General features: G+C 52.3%; 2 protein-coding genes across 3 annotated transcripts in view; one reads left to right on the top strand and one right to left on the bottom strand.

The window, feature by feature from the left end:
- LOC132766262 (zinc finger protein 135-like) overlaps positions 1–26791 on the top strand; it is a 457616-nt gene that overhangs the window by 365139 nt on the left and 65686 nt on the right. The gene's annotated exons all lie outside the window — the stretch shown is intronic.
- On the bottom strand, positions 728–16829 carry LOC132766368 (pyrethroid hydrolase Ces2e-like). 2 transcript variants are annotated; one of them, XM_067464905.1, is made up of 13 exons: positions 16733–16829; positions 13619–13817; positions 10321–10450; positions 9927–10060; positions 7757–7910; positions 7375–7479; positions 6401–6511; positions 5818–5958; positions 3514–3594; positions 3270–3417; positions 2809–2958; positions 1301–1373; positions 728–1209 (listed from the first exon to the last, which is right to left on the bottom strand). In XM_067464905.1, exons 1-13 carry the CDS (start codon positions 16818–16820, stop codon positions 1014–1016), a joined length of 1710 nt encoding a protein of 569 aa, XP_067321006.1. In that variant the 5' UTR covers positions 16821–16829; the 3' UTR covers positions 728–1013. The 2 variants fall into 2 exon arrangements, with proteins under 2 accessions (XP_067321006.1, XP_067321007.1); XM_067464906.1 differs by lacking the exon at positions 13619–13817 and having other exon boundaries at positions 16733–16805.

Below are 26791 nucleotides of genomic sequence, written 5' to 3'. Positions count from 1 at the left end.
AGACTGGACGATGGCCCGCCAGGTCTCTTCCGACTCTTCTAGGGTTCCATGAGGGCACGGAGGGGGAAGCGTTCCCGTGGCCTTCCCGGGCAGCAGAGGTGACGGGTCAGTCGGCTTCGAAGGACATGCAGGATGGAAATGTGGTGCCTGACCAACCGGAAGGAAGGAAGGGCTTCCCGAGCAATGGAAGGGGATTCTGATGGATCCCCTTCCCGGCAGGCCCAGGACTCTTCCGCACCCAAGGCATTGCCAGTTATTTTAAGGTCGAACCCAGAACTCCCTGCTTTCAAGCTGAACTGACCTGCAGCAGGGAGTTCCTCAGTTCTCCATTGTCCCGCTTGGGCCAACCTCCATGAATGTGGCCACAGCAGCAGCTGCAACCCAGAAGCCTTCTTCTTACTTCACTTTCTTCCCCTTCCTAACATTGTAACTAGTCCCCCCAATAAAGTATCAATTAACTGTAACATTTTTCTCTCCCAATAGTGTTACTTTGTGTCTTTTACTGCCTCCAAACTCTTCTCTGCATAAATCTTTCCTCTCCCAGGCTGCAGATGGCTGCTGGCCTGCCCGGGATGCGATTTCCGTATCCCGGGGAGGCCGAAACTGCACTCCTCTGAACCGCGGATGCAGAAACCCATTGGGCCTCCGTATCCGCATGTCGACTTTGGCAAGGGATTGAGGTTTGACATCCGTACCAGCTGGGACGAAATAAAGACAACTCGGTGGCTTTTCTTCAACTTTGGTGAGACTTTATTTGGGAAAAATTAGGGAAAAATCTGGGGTGCTTCGCTCGTCTCGCCAGGGTTCCGGACTCTCCTTGTTGGGTCTGATTGGTCAAAGACCCCCAAATTCTTGCTCGACATCAATTTCCCCATCACATCCCCAGGCTCTGCTTCCTTGAGACTGAGAGGCAGGTGATCTGTTCTGCGGTTGAAGCTGCCTCCTCCTCCTCCTCCTCCTCCTCTTCCTCCCTTGAGGTGCCATGTTCTCCTCTGTGGCCGCCCCTCCCTTGCCTACAGCTCCTGGTGTGTCTTCCTCTCCTCCTCTTCCTCCTCCTCCTTCCTCATCTTCTCCGGCAGGGTCTTCAGCCAGAAGTCGACTTTGCTCTGCTTCAGCTTGTGGGCTCCTCTCGGCTCCAAGCCCAGTTCCAGGTAGCCCTCCTCCTGGTCGTAGCGGGGCCACTCCACCAGCCCGTGGCCGTTGGGGTTCCTGGAAGCACCAGAGGCAGGCAGAGGTGAGGCCTTGCGCAACCTGGCTCACCACAACATCAGGGCCGCACGGAGCCAAGAGGGAGCCTCACCCGCTGCGTGCAAAGTTCGCCCAGTATCGCATCACCATCTTGCTCAGCCGCTTCTCCTCCTCGGTGTATCCCCCTGAAAAGACAAGAAGGAAGAAGGAAGGAAGGAAGGGGCCCTGAGCATGCTCCTCAGGGAGTGGGGGACCAAGGGGGACCCACAGATGTTGGGAGGAGAAGGGAGAGGAGCCTGCCCCTGCTCAGGGCCAGTGGGGCATCATTGGAATTCACCCCCACACTGCCCAAGTCCTCCAATGAGGAACCGTTTAGTTAGTAAGAATAGGCCAAGGGTTTTCCTTCCTCCATATCTCCCGTATGACAGTTGGCGTGCATCTCAGGATTCTTCTCTCCTCTCTGTGTCATTTGGATTGGTTGTGTACAATGGAGACTCTTCAACTGCAACCCTTCTGAAATCTGACTCTTATTTCTCCACCCTAGTATGTGCTGTGTGCTTAGAGATCTCTCTCTCTCTGCGTGTGTGTCTGGGAGTTGCAGGGCTTGGAGGATTTCCCCCTCTCTTTGGAACCTAAGAAGAGATGGGCGTGGGAGTGGCTCAGAACCAGTTCCTTCATTCTCAGGAAACGAGGTTATGGCTTATTACTATTGCAAATAAACCTTTTGTGATTTTAAAGAGTGGACTCTGAGTCTTTGCCTGCCTAAGCTCTGAATTCTTTACAGCTCTGCTAGCTAAAGAGCCGATGCTGAACTCTTAGTATCCTGTTTGAGTTTTGGGTGCTCTGCCATATTTTAGGGTAGTTCTCCCTAACGGGCACAGGGTCCGCCTGGCCTGCCTTGGCATGGGGAGCTCTGGAGCTGGGCAGGAGGGGCCCCTTTGGCTGCTCTGTGGGGCCCAAGGCACTCCGCCCCAGTGATTGCGGGGCCCTTTCTATCTGGGACCCTTGGCCATCAAGGGGCTGCTGGGAGTCCTTGCGCCCAATGACTTGGTGGGGGGACCTGTGGCATAGGCTGTGCTTGCTGGTGTCTTGTCAACCTTTGAATGCTCCTTCGTGAAGTGGAGCAGCCATTCAGTTGAGCTGCCTCCTCCCAAGCCAAAAACGGAAGCGAGACACCCGAATCCAGTGGTTCCCAACCTCTTTTGACCAGGGACCACTTTGACCAGGGACCACTCTCCAACATTAGCACCAAAAGGGTTATGAATCAGTTTGTGGTCAAATTTAGATTTGGTTTGGTTATTTGGGGGTGCTGATTCAGAAAACTGTATTGGGTAGACCACATCAGCTCTAGTTTCTGATACAGAACATAGGCCTCCCAGTAATCGCCATCTGCTCATCCGCAGAAAACCATACTTAATCAGCATTGGCACTATAGAAAGGTTTCACAAGACCAGTCGCTCTCGTTGGAGCAGTGGAGTAGCGGTGAGGCAACGGACGATATTTTACTTCTTGTGGACCACTGGTGGCCCACAGACCATAGGTTGGGAACCACTGTCCGGAACCTCCCTGCCTCTCCTCCCACCCACCCGAAAGGCACTCATTCCCTTGCGGAGGCCTCACCAAGCGGGGAATCCTTGCTGCTTGAGAACGGCGTTCCCAAAACAAAGGTGACTTCGTCTCCGTGGTCGGACTTTACAAAAGCCGGCCTGGTGTCTCTGAAGATGGAAGGGCGGTGCTGGAATTCGTAGAAGTAGACGGGGGCACCCGAGTCTTTGAAGAAAGGAAAGCGAGAAGTAGAAGGGAAGTCAGTGCCTGGAGTCATGAAGACCCCACACAAACAAGCAGGAGGAAGTTTAGTTTGACCCGATCCTTGGGTGAGATCCCTGGGCTCCCACCTCAGACAGAGATGTCCCATGTCCTCCAGGTGCCTTCCCTGCTCCCAGGCCAATCAAAGTGTCTCCTTGGGGCCCAACGGGATCCGGTCCTTGGGGGTCACCTCTGTAGGCATTCAAGCACCTATTTCCTCACAGCCCCCCCCCCCCCCCCCGCACCAGTACCATGTGCTTTACGTGAGGATTCACCTCTATGAGCTCTCGCTGCCCGAATAGAAGGAAGGAGAAAGATGACGTCCCCCATGAAATCCTGAAACTGCTCCCGTAGTTCCCGGGGGTCTTCCAGCTCCCCCAGATACTCCTCCAGGGCCATCTGCATGGTTTCCGCCGGGAGGTTCTGTGGGAAGAGAGAGAAGGGGAGGCCTCACCCGTCTGCGCCTGGCACCAGGGGGGTCCTCCCTCGCCCAGGAGAAGGGTCCAAGCGCTCTCTTACCAGGATGGGGGCCGATTGCTGGAAGGCAGCCGTCACTTCCTGCCGGTCCATGCCCTCCGTGAGGGAGAGGAAGACAGGGGACTGGAAGGGAAAATGGGCAACTCAGACCCTCCACTCAATGCCTTGGGGACCCAGTTCAGAAGCAGGACCCCACCCTCAAAGCTAAAGAGCGCCTGTTTGCAATCATTTCACATTTCACATTCACAGTTCTAGGAAAAACTCAAACCTCTGTGGTCTGTCAACTCTACACATGCTAGGCAGTTTTACAAACACATGTTCACAGCTTTGAAAACATACACTTTGAAATCTCGCAATAAATCAAAGGTATCTCAACCTATCTGCAAGACACAGTTCATAAGCGGGAAGCTAAAGGGCTGGGCCTCTGGCGGGGTGACTTCACACTTCACGCTTCCTGCCCTCCTAACACAAGTTCAGAGTCAGCTTTTCCTAAGCATCCACTGAGGGATGGGTTCACCATCTTCTCCAGAACCTGCCCAGTTTTGGCATCGATCGAAGGGGCAGAGGTAGTCGGCTGCATTTGACACCCTGGACTGCCACGAACTCATCTAGATATCTTCTATGCACATAATAAAAGTGAAAATGTGTATGTGTGTATGTGGCTGGGGTGCCCACTTACACAGACATGCTTCTGCCTCCACAAACAGCCCTAGCTCCCATTCCTCAGGAGGCCCAACCCAGGCATCGTTGGGTACCTAAGGGATGTCTCCTATGGAAGGAAACCTTCACACTCAGTGGCCACTGAACCCTAGTGGGGAAAGGACTATTTCCAAGACCAAACCACTCCATTCCCAGGGGCTCTGCACCTGTGCGATAAGGCTGAGGGAAAGGCAGAACTAATGCACTATCATGATAGTAGAACCAGGTTGGTGATCACCTCAAATCATGGTTGTTTGTGTGCTTTTGAGTCCTTTCTGGTTTGTGGTGGCCTGGCTGTGAGAGCCGTTCAGCAGTGGAACTCTCTGTCCCAGGAGTGTGGTGGAGGCTCCTTCTTTGGAAGCTTTGAAACAGAGGCTGGATGGCCATCTGTCGGGGGTGCTTTGAATGCAATTGTCCTGCTTCTTGGCAGAATGAGGTTGGACTGGATGGCCCAGGAGGTCTCTTCCAAATCTAGGATTCTAGGATTCTATAACCAGGGTTTCCTCAGTGTCACAAGAAATTCAGTGTGCCAATTTGATAAATGTGAATTTAATGTGATGTGTGGGAATGAATGGAAGGATGTGTGGTTGGAGATAATAATTTTGGAGACACCAGTATAATATTAAGGCCTGCAATGACTAACTCCCTGCTTGATGGAATTGTGATCAAATCCTGCTAATGAGAATTGATAAGAACTGGAACAATGGTTCTTTCAAGTTGAGGAAATGTTTGCAACCTTCCTTATGTTAAAAAGGAAGTCAACCTAAGATCAACACCAATCAAGAAGATCAACATCTGGCCAGGAAACGGAGATGGAGCCAGGATGGAAGACGTCTATCATTCATTTGCAACTTTGGGACGACATCAGCAGAATATTCCTATAAAAGACTCAGTCTAATAATGCTCAAAGTGTGGCAGACCTGAGGCGTCTGGCTCACCCGCCATGCACTGCCTCATGGGAAGGAGAGAGATAGCGTACCTAAGGAGAGTGACAGATCTGCTCTGGGAAAGCACGATCCTGGTCCCTTTGGGGCTTCTTTCTCAAGGGAAGAGGAAGAAGGAAGGCGCTTTTGGAGTCTGGGATTTTGTGCCGTGTGGAAAACAGAGATCTGGTCCTTGGCATTGTGCTTAGGGAAAGAAGTTTTGGCATTTCGGCATTTTGAAGTTTTGGCGTTATGGAAGTTATGGAACTATACATTGGCAGGCTGCAGGAAAGCATGGTCTGGCCTAACCGATGCTTCTCCAAGGAGGGAGAAAAGGGTATGGTCATATTTGGATGCATGTGGATGGATGCATGTACATGTGTGTGAATGTTGAGTGAAAGTGTAATTCCCCTTTGTTTCTTTGTTAACCAATGTAACTGTAAATCCAATGTAGTTGCAGAGAATCTGTATGTCTGTGTGTCCAATGTCATTCTTTTTCTAAATCTGATCTACCTTCTCACACTGGAAATTGCAATAGAAAGAACCTATGCTTCAAAGTCATTGAAAAGTCATTCATGTTTGTTCAGAGGAGGCTTGTCCTTGCCTTCCTCTGAAGCTGAGAGAGTGTGACTTGCCCGGGGCTCCAGTGGGTTTCCACTGCCAAGCCAAGAGATCTGAATCCAACACATCAGGATAATGTAAACACAGTGACGGTCCCACTCACCTGAGGGATAGCCCACCCATATTCCTGGTTGTTGAGGCCCATCAGATACGGAACGTGGACGAACTCCTTGGCAGCCAGCAGCTCTTCCGGTGCCTTGGGAAGGAACTCCCCGTCCACCACCGCAGGGATCATTCCAAGAACCTGTTGAGTTGGGTTAGATATCTTCCGTTGGCCACTCAGATCCTCCACTCAATGCCTTTGGGACACAGTTCACTCAGTGGGGACCCTTCGGAAGAAACTTGTGGTTTCCTCCTAAAATGAATGGCAAGGCGGCACATGAAGCCAAGCTGGGAATGTTGGAAGCGTTCACCAACGTGAATCCCAATGAAGAAGAGTCTGCTTTGGTGGGTCAGCTGAGAGAGTGGACTTGCAGGGCTGTCTCCAGGTATGTGCGGGGACTCTTAAGGAGCCTTCAAGTGTGCATGGAAAGGGTCTGGAGGCCATTCAATGGGCTGAAGGTTGGGGCCTTTTCGCCTCCAGTGACCTCCATGGTTCCTTCCCCCACTTTTACCCCAAAAGGAGACAATGGGAAGACTGGGCTAAAATGTCAGGGCCGTGGCTCGTGGGCCTCCTGGCTTCTCACCTTGCACAGCTGGACGTTCAGGGCGGCCATTTCCTCCTCCGATTTGCTCCTCAGGCAAAGCACCAGGGCAGCTGGACTGCTGGACTCACAGCCAGAGACATTGGCCACCGTCTTCCAGCGTTAAGGAGACAAACAACAAGAACAACAACCACTTTGTACAATGGGAAGCCTCAGCAGAAGCCGTATCGATGGCAGGCTGTATCCTTCCCTGACACCTGCTCAGCCCGAGAGCCCTCGTTCTCAGGTTCCTTCTCATGTCAAACCACCTCCTCCACAATCAGGGGTTTGTGTCCCATCCGTGGAGACTTGGTCATGTTTAAACCCCATCCCATGATGATGTCCTCAGCACAGCTTCTTCATTCCACCCACCTCCCAAGGCGCCTCTTGAGCAAAGGTGCCCCTCTAATTCGTGCTGCCAAGAGGAGGGGAGACGCTGCCAAGAATTTCCCAAAGGCAGCAAGACGGCCCTCCTCCTCCTCCTCCTACTTGCACTTGGGGAGAGCTCTAAGAGCCTGATGCCCACCTGGACAGGTTGCTGGCTCACTCTCTTGAGCCATGGGCCCAACTGGGACACAGTCTCACCTGGATCATGGGCTCACTTGGGTTATGGACATACCTGGGCCATAGTCTCACCTGGATCATGGACTCACTTGGGTTATGAACATACCTGGGCCATAGTCTCACCTGGATTATGGACTCACTTGGGTTATGAACATACCTGGGCCATGGACTCATCTGGATCATGGACTCATTTGGGTTATGAACATACCTAGGCCATAGTCTCACCTGGATCATGGATCTGCATGCATTATAAACATACCTGGGTCATTGACACACCTGGGCCATGGACTCACTTGGGTTATGAATATAGCTGGGCTATAGACACACCTGGGCCATGGATTCATCTGGATCATGGACTCACTTGGGTTATGAGCATACCTGGGCCATAGACACATCTGGAGTATGGAACTCACCTGTACCATGGCTTTGGGGTTCTTTTCAACGAGGCTGGACAGGAGGGCGACTCCACTCTCGGAGATGGCTCTGTGAAAGAGGCCCTTGGACAACGGGGACAAAACCTGCACCGGAAAAAGGGAAGAGAGTGGGGCAAGGGAAGGGCAGGTGGGCTTGTGCCTTAGAGCTCCTTGGTTTCTCTTTCCCACCTTGAGGCATGAAACAAACCAAAATGACAATGGCACCCAATGGGGTCTTGCGGAGAATGTGGCTGTCTTTGCTTTTGCTGTTTTTAGTTTCTGTTATTGTCTTGGCAGACAGAAGCAAGGGGTCAGAGGCACCCCAGAGCAGGTGTCCCCGGGGCTTCTCTCTGGCCAAAACCTTTGCCACTTCCTGACCCACCTGGACCCCCACGCTGAACCCTCCGGCCGACTCTCCCATGATGGTCACCGAAGTGGGGTCTCCTCCGAAGGCCTCGATGTTCTCCTGGACCCACCTGAGGGCGGCCACCTGGTCCAGCAAGCCCCAGTTGCCAGGCGCCTCCTTGGACCCGGTGCTGGAAGACATAGTGCCAGGGAGGGACGGTCAAGGGAGTGGCCAGGCCAAGTCAGTGCAGTAGTCCAGTGGGGAAAGGGGGAGGAAGGCAGGAATTGTGGGGCCTGGAGGTTTGCCTCCACTTGCAACAGGCAATGAGCAACACCAAATGGAGACTTGTGAAGAGAGAACGGATCTGAAGCAGAGGGATGAGGAAGCTGGGAATGGTCACGTATCATGTTCCACAGGTGATGGTGGTTGGAGGTGGCAGGCCTAGCAGTTGGCGACGGAAAGAGTGAATGCAAGTCTTAGTTCTAAAGGGCTGAGTAATCTGTAAGTAAGAGTTTACGGGCGAAGCAATTAAGGGTGGGGGCATGCAAGGGAGAGGTTGCAGGTGGGGTTCACTGGTGAGAAGGGGCTGGCCTGGGTTTGTTCAGTTTGGGTTGTGGATGCTGCTGGTTTCCCCCCAGGTTTGTGGATTTTCAGTGTCCTGACTTGTCTCCTGAACTCTGGAATCTCTGGACCGGCTTTTGACTACGGTATAGACTCTTGACCCCTTGGACTTACTGAACTCTCGCCGTTTGACCACCGGACTGGACCCTTTGACTACGGTGTTTTCTCGAACCTGCATCAGTGTTTGCTTTGTGTTTTTGCCTGATACTCTGTGTCTGAGTGCTATCTTTATGTTTGACATTTGGACTGTGAAAACACCCCGACAGGAAGTGCTGCTTGGATGACACAGTTTGGCCCACGCTGGGTGTTGGTTGTGGTTCCCCTCTGCCTACAAACTGGCAGAGCCCTGGCAGCGGGGCAGGAACCATACTTCGTAAGGGAAAATATCGACAGGCCAAGGATGAGTGAAGTACAGCTAAAAGAGGGTACAGTAACGATGATAAGAGAACTTAATCAAGGATTCCAGACATCTTTATCGTTCAAAAAGTAAAGCATCCAAAAATGTCAAAAATATACCAACAGTGGTGTATTTGTGGGCACTAAAAGCTCACTTACTGAAAAACCACAAAATGCAGCTTGTCACAACAGTATAAAGAAAGCCGAAGGCCAGAATGAGCTGAGACTGGCCGGTCAAGCCACGAGCAACAAGGCGGCCTTTCTCAGACCCTTCCACGCTGCTCCGATATCCCAGGTTCTGACCTACAAAGCCCTGAACGGTTTGGGACCCGCCTACCTTTGTGACCGCACTTCTGTGTACGAACCCACACAATCTCTTCGATCATCTGGAGAGGCCTTCCTCTCACTCCCACCTCTATCGCAAGAGCGATTGTTGGGGACAAGGGACAGGGCCTTCTCGGTAGTGGCCCCTCGACTGTGGAACTCACTCCCCAGGGACATCAGACATGCTCCTACGCTGGCAGTCTTTAGGAGGAGCCTGAAAACATGGTTGTTCCAGTGTGTCTTCCCAGAATAAGGAAACTCCCAGCAATATGTCCTCTAAATGCACTTTACTGTGGATCTAGGAATGTCCGCACGCCCCTTTCCTCTCCGAAATTCTATCCTAGTTCTATATTTCACCTGGTTATCATCAGCATTATTTTTTTTTAATTTAATCATTACATTTGGCCCAGCCATAGGTTTTTAAGCGTTGTTGTGCTATTGTTAATGTTTACTGCTTGTTTTTTGTTTATGAGTTTCATTTTATTGTTTTGTATTGCTTTTGTTGTTGTTTTTGCTGATGTATTGTGGGCTCGGCCTCCTGTAAGCCGCACCGAGTCCCTCGGGAGATGGGAGCGGGGTACAAATACAGGATTATTATTATTTGAACTGGATTATATGAGTCTCTACTGCAACATAATCTGGGATAAGCATAATCAGGGAGAAAGGGTGGGCTACAAGTAAATAATAATAATAATTATTATTATTATTTTACTGACACAAAACCACAGTATGTCACAGCTAACGAGATCTTATATTGTTGTTGTTGTTGTTGTTGTTGTTGTTGTTATCTGGGATCCTGGGAGAGAGGGTCAGTGTGGGAGGGTCCTCAGAGACATCTGAAATGGACCTCCTTCTTCTTCCTCACCTGAAGAAGCCCGGGATCCCCATCCGGTACTGCAGGACCACCACCACCACGTTCTCGAGGGCAGAGAGGCCGGGCGCGTCGTACAAGGAGGCGCTCCCCACAATCAGGGCCCCCCCGTGGATCCAGACCAGCACCTGCGGAGGGAAAGGGCGCAGCGGAGGAGGAGGAAGATGGGGCGCGTGGTCAAACGTTGCGGTCCATGCCGGCCACCTTCCTTCCCTCCTGGTACTGAAGGACCACCACCACCACCACGTTCTCAAGGGCGGAGAGGCTGCAGGGTCCCTCAATGGACCCAGGGGCAAGCTCTTTGGGGCCAAAACAGAGGAGCCCCAACACCGGGCCCCAAGGACCCAAAAGGCCATAGCGGCGGTCAAGGGGGCAGCGCCTGCCTCACCGGCAATTTGGCCCCTGTGTCCGGCGTGAAGACGTTGAGGTAGAGGCAGTCCTCCGAGGCGGGCACGTTGGGCGGCCTCACGTTCAGCGTTTGGCTCATGGCCTCCATCCAGCTCAGGTCCTGCAGGCACCTTGCAAAGGGGGCAAAAAGGGGCCGGGTGAGGCGGGCCAGGCCATTCCCCCCACGGAATCACAGGGTGCCAAAGAAGGAGCCTCCACCACACTCCCTCCGGGGAAGGCAGAGAGTTCCACTGCTGAACGATGGCTCTCACAGTCAGAAAGTTCTTCCTCATGTTCAGGTGGAATCTCCTCTCTTGTAGTTTGAAGCCATTGTTCCATTGCGTCCTAGTCTCCAGGGAAGCAGAAAGGAAGCTTGCTCCCTCCTCCTCCTCCCTGTGGCTTCCTCTCACATATTGATACATGGCTATCATGTCTCCTTCTCTTCTTCAGGCTAAACATGCCCAGCTCCTTAAGCCGCTCCTCATAGGGCTTGTTCTCCAGACCCTTGATCTGCACCCTCCTCCCTGTGGCTTCCTCTCACATATTTATACATGGCCCTCATCATATCTCCTCTCAGCCTTCTCTTCTTCAGGCTAAACATGCCCAGCTCCTTAAGCCGCTCCTCATAGGGCTTGTTCTCCAGACCCTTGATCATTTGAGTTGCCCTCCTCTGGACACATTCCAGCTTGTGAACTCTCACATATTTATACATGGCTATCATGTCTCCTCTCAGCCTTCTCTTCTTCAGGCTAAACATGCCCAGTTCCTTAAGCCGCTCCTCATAGGGCTTGTTCTCCAGACCCTTGATCATTTGAGTCGCCCTCTTCCTCTGGACACATTCCAGCTTAGAGTCAAGATCTCTCTTGAATGGTGGTGCCCAGAACTGGACACAATATTCCAGGTAAAGTGGTCTAACCAAAACAGAATATTTACACATGGCTATCATATCTCCTCTCCAGGCTCAACATGCCCAGCTCCTTAAGCCGCTCCTCATAGGGCTTGTTCTCCAGCCCTCTTCCTCTGGACACATTCCAGCTTAGAGTCAATATCTCTCTTGAATTGTGGTGCCCAGAATTGGACACAATATTCCAGGTAAAGTGGTCCAACCAAAGCGGAGTAGAGCATGTGGAGCATGACTTCCCTGGATCTAGACACTGGGCTCCTCTTGATGCCTGAGGCCAACATCCCATGGGCTTTTTTTGCGGCCACATCCCATTGTGTCATGTGAAGCCATTGTGCCTCTGGGGCAGGAGAGGACAGGCCCGGCCGGTCTCTCCTGTGGGGCAGCCCCAAAGAGAGGCCTCCCTCCATCTGGAGGAACCTGCCCCGCTCCCCCGGGCTTTCCTCATCCCTTCAGTTCTCCTTCCCTCGAGGCATCCTGGGAAGGGATCCTTCAAGGGGCAGAAGGCAGGGGTCAGGCAACCTCGTCCAGCACGCAACCCCATGGGGCCCACACTTCAGCTTCATGTCTTGTTGCATTCTTTCCCAGTTCAGCCCACATCATCTCGCCAGGAGATCTTTAGGACTCCACTTTGCGTACCTTGAAGGAATCACGCAATGGCTCTCCTACTACAGAGCTTGGGAAAGCTCTTTGTGGAGTTCCTGCTGTGGCTTCCCTGCCGCTTCTTCACCCATTGCATCACTTTGGGGGCTGGCTCGACCCCAACTGCCCACCCTCCACCATCAAAATGCCCCCCTTTCCCCACCAAAGGCACCCCAAATGTGTGGGTTCCTGTCCCTGCTGCCCACCCGGCTCCTCTTCCACAGGCCAAGCTGGGGAGCCTTGAGGTGCACCTCAAAAGCCTTTGGCAGGAGGGGGAGAGTGGGGGATGAGGTGTCCCCCAGAAGAGAGAGGGCTACCCACGTCATGTGGCAGCAAAAAAAAGCCAATGGGATGTTGGCCTGTATCAAGAGAAGCCTAGTGCCTCGATCCAGGGAAGTCCTCCTCCCGTGCTCTCTTCTGCCTTGGTCAGACCACACCTGGATCACCCAGTGTCCACTTCTGGGCACCACAACTGAAGGGAGATGTTGACTCTAAGATGGAATGTTTCCAGAGGAGGGCGACTAAAATGATCAAGGGTCTGGAGAACAAGCCCTATGAGGAGCGACTTAAAGAGCTGGGCGTGTTGAGCCTTCAGAAGACAAGACTAAGAGGAAACATGGATCAACCTGTGGAGGAAGTCATAGGGAGGAGGGAGTAGGCTTGTTTTCTGCTGCCCTGGAGACTAGGACACAACGGAGCCATGGCTTCAAACTACAGGAAAGGAGATGCCACTTGAACATGACTGTGAGAGAGTGAGTTGTTCAGCAGTGGAACTCTCTGCCCCGGAGGGAGTGTGGTGGAGGCTCCTTCTTTGGAAGCCTTATGAACCATTTAGGACGTTAAGATCTTCTGAGGAGGCCCTGCTCTCACTCCCGCCTTCTTCGCAGATGCATCTGTCGGGGACGAGAGACAGGGCCTTCTCAGTGGTGGCCCCTGACTTTTCGAAAAAAGGTGAAAACCTGGCTTTTTGAGCAGGTCTTCCTAGCTATATGGAATGATGGAACTACATGATAACGCAACGGAATAATGACTTGACATGGAGACGCTGACGATAATGTTTTAAGGCTTTGTACGGTTTAAATATTTGATATTCTATTGTTTTTAGCAGAATTTCTTAATTGTTTTTACTTGTTATAATTGTTGAGGCATCAAATTGTTGCCAATTTGTGAACCTCTCCGAGTTGCCTCTGGGCTGAGAGAGGCGGGATATACATATAATAAAATAAATAAATAAATAAATAAATTTAAAGAGAGGCTGGCCATCTGCCGGGGGTGCTCTGAATGCAATTTTCCTGCTTCTTGGCGGGGCGGGGGGAGGTTGGACTGGGTGGCCCATGAGGTCTATTCCAACTCTATGATTCTATGACTCTTTGTTGAGCAGTGGAACTCTCTGCCCCAGAGGGAGTGCGGTGGAGGCCCCTTCTTTGGAAGCTTTTAAGCAGAGGCTGGATGGCCATCTGTCAGGAGTGCTTTGAATGCGATTGTTCTGCTTCTTGGTGGGGGGGGGGGGAGGTTGGACTGGGTGGCCCATGAGGTCTATTCCAACTCTATGATTCTATGACTCTTTGTTCAGCAGTGGAACTCTCTGCCCCAGATGGAGTGTGGTGGAGGCCCCTTCTTTGGAAGCTTTTAAGCAGAGGCTGGATGGCCATCTGTCAGGAGTGCTTTGAATGCGATTGTTCTGCTTCTTGGCGGGGGGGGGGGGGGGGGAGGTTGGACTGGGTGGCCCATGAGGTGTATTCTGTGTGCTGCTTACATGGGGGGCTGTGAGGCGGCCTCCCTCAGGTGGGTCCAGGGCTCAGGCGGCTCGGGCGGCGCAAAACGGAGGGTGCCCAGGGGGGGCTTGGCGAAGGGGACCCCCAGGAAGGCCTTCACGGGGCTGGCCCCACTCTCCACGCTCAGCAGCGTCCCACGCAGGCGCCCCAGGCGGGTGGAGACGGTCGGGCGGGCGCTCCCTAGAATTGGGGGCAAGAGGCAGGAGAAATGTGAGGGCCCCCCTCAGAGCAGAAGGGGCCACGACCCCAGGGGGATGGACACAGCCCCCCCCCCCCCCGGTTCCTGGCCCCAGCCTGGCTGAATGCAACAGGAAGCCTTGCAATAGACATGCGGTCGGAAGTCGAACCCCAGTCCCGCCTAAGAAGGTGATATATGTTGCAAGGAGCGATGGGCGGGGCTGCTGCCAAGAATTGGCCACGTTTTGCTGGCACGGCTTGGCACCACCCCGCTCCTTATCGGTCCATCAGGTTAGTTGCAATCACATCATGAGAGACCTAGAAGGTGTGGGTTCTGAATTCCTAGAAATGAGATATGGCAAAACTTCTGCTTTGGTTAGACCACACCTGGAATATTGTGTCCAATTCTGGGCACCACAATTCAAGAGAGAGCTTGACAAGCTGGAATGTGTCCAGAGGAGGGCGAGTAAAAGGATCAAGGGTCTGGAGAACAAGCCCTATGAGGAGCGGCTTAAGGAGCTGGGCATGTTTAGCCTGAAGAAGAGAAGGCTGAGAGGAGATATGATGAGAGCCATGTATAAATATGTGAGAGGAAGCCATAGGGAGGAGGAGGGAGCAAGCTTGTTTTCTGCTTCCCTGGAGAGAGACTAGGACGCAATGGAACAATGGCTTCAAACTACAAGAGAGGAGATTCCACCTGAACATTAGGAAGAACTTCCTGACTGTGAGAGCCGTTCAGCAGTGGAACTCTCTGCTCCGGAGGGAGTGTGGTGGAGGCTCCTTCTTTGGAAGCTTTGAAGCAGAGGCTGGGTGGCCATCTGTCAGGGGTGCTTTGAATGCAATATTCCTGCTTCTTGGCAGAATGGGGTTGGACTAGATGAGGGCCCACGAGGTCTCTTCCAATGCGAGGATTCTAGCATTCTATGCAACGCTCCCCTGGCCACCGCTGCCACCTGGGATTCCAGGCTCAGGGATGAGTCCAGGAGGACCCCCAAGCTGCGATCCTTGCAGCCCCACTTGGCTAGTTCCCAGCTGACCTCCCTCCCCACCTCTGAGGAGGCTTGCCAGAGATGTGGGCAAAATGTCAGGAGAGAATGTCAGCCCGGAAAACACACCACATGACAAACACGCAGGGAAAGAAGGCGCCCCTGAGCGTGGCCCTGCTTCTAGCCTAGCTACTCATTGAGGACTGGGAACTTGATGAAACAAAGACTTGGTCAGCCCGGGGGGGGGGGGGAAGCCCAACCCAGTCTCAGGGAGGGAGGGAGGGGTCTCCGCAGGGGATGTGGAAGGAAGGAAGGAAGGAAGGAAGGGAGGGCTCCAGGTGTGGCAGCTGAGGTTATGATGACTAAATCTCATCTTCTTAAAAAAAGTCCATGCAGCCACATTTTGCCCAGAGAGAGGCAAAATGCATCCTCAGGGGGAGAAAGAAAAGCAGAGGCAGCATGGAGGAAGGAAAGCGCACGGCCCTCCCTCCCGGGACAAGGTTCAACTTCCAAGGGAGTCCCCTCACCCAAAGGCATGGCTACCTTATCAAGGGGGGTGAGACGGCCAATCCCTTGACAAACATGCAGGAAGGGCGCCCCTGAGCTTGGCCCTGCCTCTAGCCTAGCTACACACAGGAGAACTCCAGACAAGAAACAACCAGGGGCAGCTAATCACCTCCCAACAAAGGACTCCCCCAGGCAGTAAGGTGCCAGACCTTGAAACTGTTAGGCCATTCAGTGCGTACCAAGGTGGCCAATGGCAACATTCACCCTTGCCTTTCTCCCACCCTGGACACCTCCCAACAAAGGATTCCCCCGGGCAGCAAGAAGCCAGACCTAATAATCACTCTAAAATTCTAAAATTGCAACAGCACAACAACAGAGAGGAAACAAACAAGGACGTCTAATCACCTCTCAACAAAAGTTTGCTCCAGGCACTGCCAGGCCATCCAATGCTAATCAAGGTGGTCAGTTGAAACATTCCCACCTAGCTCCAGCAGACAAGAGTCCTTTGTCCCACCCTGGTCATTCCACAGATATATAAACCCATTCTCCTAATTCCAACAGACTTCACTCCCTCTGAGGATGCTTGCCACAGATGCAGGCGAAATGTCAGGAGAGAATGCCTCTAGAACATGGCCATATTGCCCGAAAAACCCTATGGCAACCCATACCTAAAAACTGTTGGGCTATCAAATGCTAATTAAGGTGGCCAATGGCAACATCCACCCCTCCCTCCAAGAGACAAGAGTTCTTTCCCCCACCCGGGAAGTTATTCCGCAGATGTTCAATGTATTGTCGAAGGCTTTCATGGCTGGAATCACTAGGTTCTTGTAGGTTTTTTCGGGCTATAGGGCCATGTTCTAGAGGCATTCTCTCCTTGCCATAGATGCAGGCGAAACGTCAGGAGAAATGCCTCTAGAACATGGCCCTATAGCCCGAAAAAACCTACAAGAACCTACTTATTCCACAGAGATAGAAACCCCCTTTGCCTCCTTTTCCCACCTCTGAGGATGCAGGAGAAGCGTCAGGAGGGCATGCTTCTGGGAGGACATGGCCAGGCAGCCCGGGCAACCTCCAACAACGCAGCCCGGCTCCTCCTTGAGGACTGGGAACTTGGCGACACCAAGACTCGGGCAGTCCAGGGAGGGAGCCCCAGAGATTCCCCGGGGGGGGGGAGAGAAAAGGGGGGGGGGGTCTCTGGCTGCAGGGAGGGGGGAGGGGGGGAGGAAGGTCTGCAGGTCCTGGCAAGGGACCCCTTCCCTCCTCGACCCCCCCCCCCGCGCCCCATAGGCACTTGACCCCCCCTTCCAGCCCCCCCCTCCAGGCAGGACCCTCCCCCATTTCCTTTCCAGGTGCAGAGGGAGAAGGCAGGGGGGGGCAGGGAAGGGTCAAGGAGGGGAAGGGGAAGCGGGGGGGGGTCGGCCTTACCCTCTCCGTCGTGGGAGGCCCCCGAGGGTCCCGGCCCCCAGCCCCACACCAGGGACAAGCCCAGCACCACCCACACCGCGCCCTCCATGCTCGCTCTCTCTCTCTGTCACTCACTCACTCACTCACACACACTCCGTCGAGGCCCCGCCCCTCCCCCCTGGCCCCGCCCCTCCTCGCCTCCCCCAAACTTGTCCGAAGTTTTGTTTGTTTCGTGTCGGGAGTGGGGGAACTGGGGGGGGGGGGCTTCTGGGGTGAGAGAATGGTCCGTCTTCAAGGACGTTGCCCGGATAGGTTCCCACCACCACCCTGTGGGAGGCTTCTCTCTCCCAGGGCCAAACTTACCTCCCTCTATGAGCCACCTCAATCCGGCCACCCTCGCAACCGCAATTGGCTGGGACGAGAGACAGGGCCTTCTCGGTGGTGTCCCCCCCCCCCCCCCCACACATACACATCGATGGGACCCACTCCCCAGGGAGATCAGGGCGACTCCTTCTGGGGTGGGAGGATGGGCCCCCATGGCTTACCACCCTGTAGAAGCCTAGAATCAAGAGTTGGAAGAGACCCCCTCCTGGGCCATCATCCAGTCCAACCCCCTTCTGCCAAGAAGCAGGAACATTGCATTCAAAGCACCCCTGACAGGTGGCCATCCAGCCTCTGTTTCAAAGCTTCCCAAGAAGGAGCCTCCACCACACTCCTCAAGGGGCAGAGAGTTCCACTGCTGAACGGCTCTCCGTCAGGAAATTATTCCTCATGTTCAGGTGGAATCTCCTCTCTTGTAGTTTGAAGCCATTGTTCCATTGCGTCCTAGTCTCTCTCCAGGGAAGCAGAAAACAAGCTTGCTCCCTCCTCCTCCCTGTGGCTTCCTCCCACATATTTATAGATGGCCCTCATCATGTCTCCTCTCAGCCTTCTCTTCTTCAGGCTAAACATGCCCAGCTCCTTAAGCCGCTCCTCATAGGGCTTGTTCTCCAGACCCTGGATCATTTGAGTCGCCCTCCTCTGGACACATTCCAGCTTAGAGTCAATCTCTCTCTTGAATTGTGGTGCCCAGAATTGGACACAATATTCCAGGTAAAGTGGTCTAACCAAAGCGGAGTAGAGCATGGGGAGCAGGACTTCCCTAGATCTAGACACTAGGCTCCTCTTGATGCAGGCAGAAGAAATATGATAAGGGCGATGGATAAATATGTGAGAGGAAGCCACAGGGAGGAGGAGGGAGGGAGCTTGTGTTCTTCTTCCCTGGAGACTAGGACGCAGCCACCTCTCCACCAAAGTCAACATCGACGCCGAAATACAACACCGCCTGAGCTCTGCGAGTGCAGCATTTTCCCGAATGAAGCAGAGAGTGTTTGAGGACCGGGACATCCGTAGGGAGACCAAGGGGCTTGTCTATAAAGCTATTCCCCTCCCAACCCTGCTCTATGCCTGCGAGATGTGGACTGTCTACAGACGTCACACGCAGCTCCTGGAACGTTTCCATCAGCGCTGCCTCCGGAAAATCCTGCAAATCTCCTGGGAAGACAAGTGGACAAACGTCAGTGTGCTGGAAGAAGCAAAGACCACCAGCATTGAAGCCATGGTCCTCCAACATCAACTCCGCTGGGCCGGCCACGTTGTCCGGATGCCCGACCACCGTCTCCCAAAGCAGTTGCTCTACTCTGAACTTAAGAACGGAAAACGGAACGTTGGTGGACAGGAAAAGAGATTGAAAGATGGGCTCAAAGCCAACCTCAAAAACTCTGGCATAGACACTGAGAACTGGGAAGCCCTGGCCCTTGACCGCTCCAGCTGGAGGTCAGCTGTGACCAGCAGTGCTGCAGATTTTGAGGAGGCACGAGTGGAGTGTGAAAGAGAGAAACGTGCTAGGAGGAAGGCTCGTCAAGCCAACCCCGACCGGGACCGCCTTCCATCTGGAAACCAATGCCCTCACTGCGGAAGAAGATGCAGAGCAAGAATAGGGCTCCACAGCCACATATGGACCCACAAGGAAATCCATAATGGAAGACCATCTTACTCGTCCAACGAGGGATCGCCTAAGTAAGTAAGGACGCAAGGGAAGAATGGCTTCAAACTCCAAGAGAGGAGATTCCACCTGAACACGAGGAAGAACTTCCTGACTGTGAGAGCCGTTCAGCACTGGAACTCTCTGCCCCGGAGGGAGTGTGGTGGAGGCTCCTTCTTTGGAAGCTTTTAAGCAGAGGCTGGATGGCCATCTGTCAGGGGTGCTTTGACTGCAATATTCCTGCTTCTTGGCAGAATGGGGTTGGGCTGGATGATGGCCCAGGAGGGGGTCTCTTCCAACTCTTGGATTCTAGGATTCTAGGGCGGGGCTCCGGGGGAGGAGGAAGGATTTAATTGCACAACGAGAGAGTAAAGTGCTTCTGAGGGCCTTTGATGCAGAGTTTGGTCAGAGATGATCATGTAATCCAGTGTTTCTCATCCTTCCGAATGCCGCGACCCCTTAATACAGTTCCTTATGTTGCGGTGACCCCCAACCATCACATTATTTTCGTTGCTACTTCAAACGTGTCATTTTGCTTCTGTTGTGAATCGTAATGTGAACCCCTGATATCCAGGATGTACTTTCATTCACTGGACCAAGTTTGACACCAATACCCGATATGTCCAAATTTGAATGCTGGTGGGGTTGGGGGTTGGGGCTCATAATGTCATTTGGGAGTAGTAGTTCAACCTACAATCAAAGAGCGTTCGAATCTCCACCAAGGATGGAATTGAAACAAACTTGACGTACATAATTCCCATGGCCAATAGAAAATACTAGAGGGGTTTGATGGGCATTGACCTTGAGTTTTGGAGTTATAGTTCACCCACATCCAGAGAGCACTATGGACTCAACAATGATGGCTCTGGACCAGACTTGACAGGAATACTCAATATGGAGGAATTTGGGGGAAATAGACCATGATATTTGGGAGTTGTGGTTGCTGAGATGTCTAGTTCACCTATAATTAAAGAGCATTCTGAACACCACCAACAATAGAATTGGGCCAAACTTTCCATACAGAACCCCCACGACCAACAGAAAATACTGTATTTTCTGATGGTCTTGGTGACCCCTCTGACATCCCCTCACGACCCCCTCAGGGGTCCCGACCCCCAGGTTGAGAAACGCCGATGTAGTCAATCATCTAAGGCACATTGGAGCAGCCAAGTTGTCAGGCTCCTCCTGAAGATTGCCAGGGTGGGGGCTTGCCTAATATCTCTGGGGAGCGAATTCCAGATCCGAGGGGCCACCACAGAGAAGGCCCTCTCCCTCGTCCCCACCAATGGAGGCAGGAATGCAATGAGGGTCTCTCCAGAAGATCAAAGAGATCACATGGGTTCGTAGAAGGAAATGCGGTTGTGCAGTTCTCAAGGTTTCCTGCCAGACGCCCCGCGTATCTCCTTCCCCAGTCCCACCCCCCTCTCCTGGGCACATTCCATTCCCACAGTGGTCCCATCTAGAGTCTTCCCAGCCTCCCCCTCTTCAAACTACAAGAGAGGAGATTCCATCTGAACATGAGGAAGAACCTCCTGACTGTGAGAGCCGTTCAGCAGTGGAACTCTCTGCCCCGGAGGGAGTGTGGTGGAGGCTCCTTCTTTGGAAGCTTTTAAGCAGAGGCTGGGTGGCCATCTGTCAGGGGTGATTTGAATGCAATATTCCTGCTTCTTGGCAGAATGGGGTTAGACTGGATGGCCCATGAGGTCTCTTCCAACTCTTTGATTCTGTGATTCTATATCACGTCACGGAGGAACAAAGCAGCTAGGCCCAAGCTGGTGCGGACGCCCTGACAACTTCTCTGATCATCACATTTGAATCAAACCAACATTTTCTCTTCCCCACTTTCGAGGCTTTGCTTGCCTTTGGGGTCAAGAGTTTATCCCTGTCGAGGGATTCTGGCAAGCAACACGCACGGGAATCCAGTTGCGTGACAACAGCTGCTCCTGTGTTGCGAGACCAGACCCACCGCTCCCTCCCTCCCTCCCACGTGTGAAATGCCACACACCCTGCGCCTGAGGCGGCGGTGAGGAGTGCGGTGTGCAGCTCCACCTTCCCGTTTGAGTTGTGGTTGTTCTTAGACGCCTCCCGCTCAGGGATTCGGTCCCACCGGTTTCTTGGCCAGGTTGAGGATTCAGGCCGAGAGGCTTGCCCAGGGGCCCCAGGAGGGTTCTCCGGCTGAGCCGCACTTTGCCCTCCGCCTCCTACAAACTGAATATTGCCATTGTGCAATTGCACAACGAAATTGAAGTCCTTCCCAAGGACACGCCACAAAACAAGGCACCCACCCCTCATCCAGCCACCACCACACAGCCCCCAGTGCCCATGGAGTTCAGCACAGCCACAGCTCTGGGATAGAAGTGATCCTTCAGTCTGTTTTGTTGCGCATTGCGTGTTTCAGCCAGGTCCACATTCAGAAGACACAATAACATTGCACACAGGCAAGAGGGAAAAGAACAGAAAAACTTGACTCTTGTCAGCAGAGATCATAGATCATAGAATCAAAGAGTTGGAAGAGACCTCATGGGGGGCCATCCAGTCCAACCCCATTCTGCCAAGAAGCAGGAATATTGCATTCAAACCACCCCTGACAGATGGCCATCCAGCCTCTGCTTAAAAGCTTCCAAAGAAGGAGCCTCCACCACACTCCCTCCGGGGCAGAGAGTTCCACTGCTGAACGGCTCTCCCAGTCAGGAAGTTCTTCCTCATGTTCAGATGGAATCTCCTCTCTTGTAGTTTGAAGCCATTGTTCCATTGCGTCCTAGTCTCTCTCCAGGGAAGCAGAAAACAAGCTTGCTCCCTCCTCCTCCCTGTGGCTTCCTCTCACATATTTATACATGGCTATCATCATGTCTCCTCTCATCCTTCTCTTCTTCAGGCCAAACATGCCCAGTTCCCTAAGCCGCTCCTCATAGGGCTTGTTCTCCAGACCCTTGATCATTTTAGTCGCCCTCCTCTGGACACATTCCAGCTTAGAGTCAATCTCTCTCTTGAATTGTGGTGCCCAGAATTGGACACAATATTCCAGACGTGGTCTAACCAAAGCGGAATAGAGCATGGGGAGCATGACTTCCCTAGATCTAGACACTAGGCTCCTATTGATGCAGGCCAACATCCCATTGGCTTTTTTTTGCCGCCACATCACATTCCTGGCTCATGTTTAACTTCCTCCCCACGAGGACTCCAAGATCTTTTCCACACGTACTGCTCTCGAGCCAGGCATTGTCCCCCATTCTGTCTCTTTGCATTTCGTTTTTTCTCATGAGTTCAGCCACAGTGTTGGAATAAAAGCGACCCTTCAGTCTGTTTTGTTGCGCATTGCGTGTTTCAGCCAGGTCCACATTCAGAAGACACAACAACATTGCACACAGGCAAGAGGGAAAAGAACAGAAAAACTTGACTCTTGTCAGCAGAGATAAAACATAAACTTGCAGTGTTGCAAACAAAACAAACAGCGCGACTTAAATAGTCTCTGTAAACAATACAAAATAAGGCTTCTTCATCTTCGTCCAAATTTTTTTGGTCGTGTCAGGAGTAACTCCTGGTGTGAGAGAATTGGCCGTCTGCAAGGACGTTGCCCAGGGGACATTGCCCGGATGATTTTGATGGTTTTTGTCATCCTTGTGGGAGGCTTCTCTCATGTCCCCTTTGCATGAGGAGTTGGAGCTGATAGAGGGAGCTCATCCGCCTCTCCCCAGATTCGAACCTGCGACCTGTCGGTCTTCAGTCCTGTCGGAACAGAAGGGGTTTAACCCACTGCGCCACGGGGGGCTCCTTCGTCCAAATGAGAGAGCAGTAGAAATGGTTGAGCAAAATGCCTGAGCAAAGGCTCCTCAGAGCAAAAGCTGAACTGTATTCTAAAACCCATACAGTGCCAGGAGCAGGCATGTAGTTGGGCTGAAGCCCCCAAAGCCGTCCCCCCCCCCCCAAATTCTCATGGTGGTCTGCGAAAAGGCCTTACTGGTACATTATTTAAACTGTTATGTTTATTCATATCATGATCTGATCACCATGCTCCATATATCCCATAGGCATGGGGGTTTTGGGGTAACGATACAAAAGGTTTGCTTTACAGACAGGACGCCGTGGGCTTCTCTCTCTCCCACCTGTAAAAGGGTTCAATTTTCACAAGCTCTGGGTGTGAGGAAGTCGTTATTAAACTGCTGCCACCAATTGTAAAGAAGACTGTATTAATGCCACCGAATGCCACCAAATGTGAAGGTGCGCGTGGTAAAACACCCACTGCCACCTAATCTATGAGGGAAGCTGGGCAACGATCAATATCAGCCTAGGAACTACTTTACAAAGGAACTGTTAATTAAAGAAGGCTTTGTTTCAGTGATAGCGTAGCGTTTACTTTCCTGGCCTGACTTTACTATTCCAGGCTGTTCAGCTTATAAGGAACTGTATTAGGCAAGGCTTGAGGAAAAAGTAACAAGTTTATTTTAACAGGAGTATAACAATGTATAACTGTTCTTCAAAAGAGGTACAAATCTTGATGGATACATTGGAAAGGTTTCATGAGTAAACTCAGGCAAACACTTCATAAGGTTTCACAGCTGGCACAACAGGCTTAAACCCAGCCAAACCTGGACTCTTAATTCAGAATCAACAACCCCCTGTACCGGGTCCTTCTCTGCAACCACTTTGGTCACCAATTGATTCTCGTGAGTCGCCCTAGGGCTGAGAATGGCGGTCAACAAATGCAGCAAATAAATAAATAAATAAATTGGTGGTGACCCCTCGGCTGTGGAACGCCCACCCTAGGGATATTAGATCGGCCACCTCCCTTTGAACATTCTGGAAACAAGTCAAGACGTGGCTTTTTGAACAAGCATTTGCAAACGAAGAGTAACTGACCTAGGAAAATGGAACGACTAGACAATGAGTCCAGACAATGTTTTTAACAAGGAGACACTATAAATTTATATTTTATTGATTTGTTTAGTTTTTATTATATGTTATGTTTTTAATTGCATTTATGTCATTATAAGCATTGAATTTTTGCCCTGTTAACCGCCTTGAGTCGCCTACGGGCTGGGAAGGGCCGTATACAAATACAGTAAATAAATAAATAACTACATAAATAAAGATTCTAAGGACACCATTCAAAAATATTGAGGCCTGGAAAGCAACTACTTGCCTAAGGAACAATAATTAAAAGTTGCCAATGAGAACTGAAATGGTTGACCTGCCATGGGAAACTGTGATGGGAACTGTGGCAGGGATCAGAGAAAGGTTGACATCTGTTTACACCTGTCAACGTTTGCTGACCATAAACCGGATTAACTCTCATGGAAACGATCTCTGTTTACATTTCGTGAAAGACAAGGCTCTTCCAAGTCAAACCCAGGAGGACACAATGGTTCGTTACCTGAAGAGCAACACCTCTGCCAGGAGGTAAAGACCCCTATCTCCCTGTGGGGACCCCATGATGATCGGAGCAGGAGGGAGTGAATGGGGATCTCGTGACATCTGGAAGGCCGCAGTTTGGTCCGTGGAGCCAGGGGAGTGGGGCTGGGATTGGGAGGCGAGGCTTGTGGGGCCTGGCTTCCAAAGGCTTTCAAGGAGCCTTCCCCCAGCCTCAGCCCCACAAGGGAAGTTGGGTTACAAGGCCCATCACCTCCATTACGGCTGATAATTCCCAAGGTTGTCGCGCAGTGACATTTGGAGACCCAGGCTGAGTAAAACCCAAAGGGCCCCAAACACGCTGTCAAAAAAGAATAGTTGGTCCCCTCTCTGTATCCACAGATCTTCTGTACATGGATCCAGCGGACCTTTGAAGGCACTGGATGAGGGCAAACAAACCGAAACTGAATCCAGGCAAGACAGAGGTCCTCCTGTTTAGTTGCAAGGCTGGACAGGGCGTAGGGTCACTGCTTGGGATGGGCGACGGGGCCACACTCCCCCTGAAGATGCAAGTTTGCAGCTTGGGAGTCTCCTTTTTTTCTGGGGTCTGTTTTGGGGACTTGACGCTACATTTCCCAACCTTGCTGGGCCTCAGCTGCACAAACGGTGACTTCCATCAGTACGAATGTGTCTGAAAGTTGGGGGGACGTAGGGGTGGATGCGTTCGGACAAGTAAGCTGGGCCAGAACCGTATAGAGCTTTATAGGTCAAAACCAGCACTTTGAATTGGGCTCGGAGATGGACTGGCAGCCAGTGGAGCTGGCACAACAGGGGGTGGTATGCTCCCTGTATGTCACCCCAGTTAGTAATCTGGCTGCCGCCCGTTGGACTACCTGAAGTTTCCGAACCATCTTCAAAGGCAGCCCCACGTAGAGCGCATTGCAGTAATCTATTTCGGATGTAACCAGAGCGTGGATGACCGTGGCCAGATCTGACTTCCCAAGGTACGGGCGCAGCTGGTGCACGGGTTTTAACTGTGCAAAAGCTCCCCTGGCCACCACCGAAACCTGGGGTTCCAGGCTCAGTGATGAATCCCGGATCACTCCCAAGCTGCGAACCTGCATCTTCAGGGGGAGCGTGACCCCGTATAACACAGGCTGTAACCCTATGCCTTGTTCGGCCTTGTGACTGACCAGGAGGACCTCTGTCTTGTCTGGATTTAATTTCAATGTGTTAGCCCTCATCCAGTCCGACACAGCGACCAAGCACCGGTTCAAGGTCTGAACAGCCTCCTTAGTAACAGATGGGAAGGAGTGACAGATTTGGACGTCATCTGAGTACAGATAACACCTTACTCCGACACTCCAGATGATCTCCCCCAGCGGCCAATCTCGATAAAATAGTGGAGAGTGGAGACATCACACTGGCAATGAAGATCCGCATAGTCAAAGCAATGGTATTCCCCGTAGTCACCTATGGATGTGAGAGCTATACCATAAGGAAGGCTTAGCGAAGGATGATAGATGCTTTTGAACTGTGGTGTTGTTGGAGGAAAGTTCTGAGAGTGCCTTGGACCGCCAGAAGATCCAACCAGTCCATACTTCAGGGAATAAAGCCCAACTGGTCATTGGAGGGAAGGAGAGGAGAGGCCAAGATGAAGTCCTTTGGCTGGAGAAAATGGAAGGAAAAAGGAAGAGGGGCCGAGCAAGGGCAAAGTGGGTGGATGGGATCCTTGAAGGGACTGACTTGACCTTGAAGGAGCTGGGGGTGGTGACAGGTGACAGGGAGCTCTGGCGTGGGCTGGTTCATGAGGTCACAAAGTCTTGGAAATGACTGAATGAATGAACAACACTGCAGAAATAGGCCAATATGGCAGTAAATCAGGACATACGGGCATTGGGAACATCTCTGAAATTCCCTTTTTCAAACCACGTTGCCTCTAGAAGAAGCCAGGCTTTGGAGCTGCAAGGCCATTTGGTGCTGATCACGGTGGGCTAATGGCAGCCTTCCCCTTTGCCTCAGGCAGGCCAGGGTTCGTTTTTTCTTTCTTTATGGCTCCCTCCCTCCCTCCCTGCCACCCACCCGGGAAGGGCCTCCTTCCACGGGGATAGATAGAGAGGTCTCGACTGACCCCACCGGCCTCCCTCGCTCGCTCCCAGGGAGAGAGGCCCCTTCTCTTCCCCTCTGGAGCCGCCTGACTGCCTGATGGAGAGACATAGAATCCTAGAATCAAAGAGTTGGAAGAGACCTCGTGGGCCATCATCCAGTCCAACCCCATTCTGCCAAGAAGCAGGAATATTGCATCCAAATCACCCCTGACAGATGGCCACCCAGCCCCTGTTTCAAAGCTTCCAAAGAAGGAGCCTCCACCACACTCCCTCCGGGGAAGGCAGAGAGTTCCACTGCTGAACGGCTTTCACAGTCAGGAAGTTCTTCCTAATAATGTTCAGGTGGAATCTACTCCCTTGCGTCCTAGTCTCCAGGGAAGCAGAAAGGAAGCTTGCTCCCTCCTCCTCCTCCTCCCTATGACTTCCTCTCACATATTTATACATGGCCCTCATCATATCTCCTCTCAGCCTTCTCTTCTTCAGGCTAAATACACCCAGCTCCTTAAGCCGCTCCTCATAGGGCTTGTTCTATGTAGGCCAAGAAGCCTCAGGAGAGGAGAAGGCTTCGGGAAGAGCGTGGCCAAGCTGCCCCACGGAACACTC

The sequence above is a fragment of the Anolis sagrei genome, chromosome 2 (assembly GCF_037176765.1).
Source record: "Anolis sagrei isolate rAnoSag1 chromosome 2, rAnoSag1.mat, whole genome shotgun sequence".
NCBI lineage: Eukaryota > Metazoa > Chordata > Lepidosauria > Squamata > Dactyloidae > Anolis > Anolis sagrei.
Note: the sequence above shows the minus strand (reverse complement) of the source record. Positions and strands in the feature narration are given on the sequence as shown.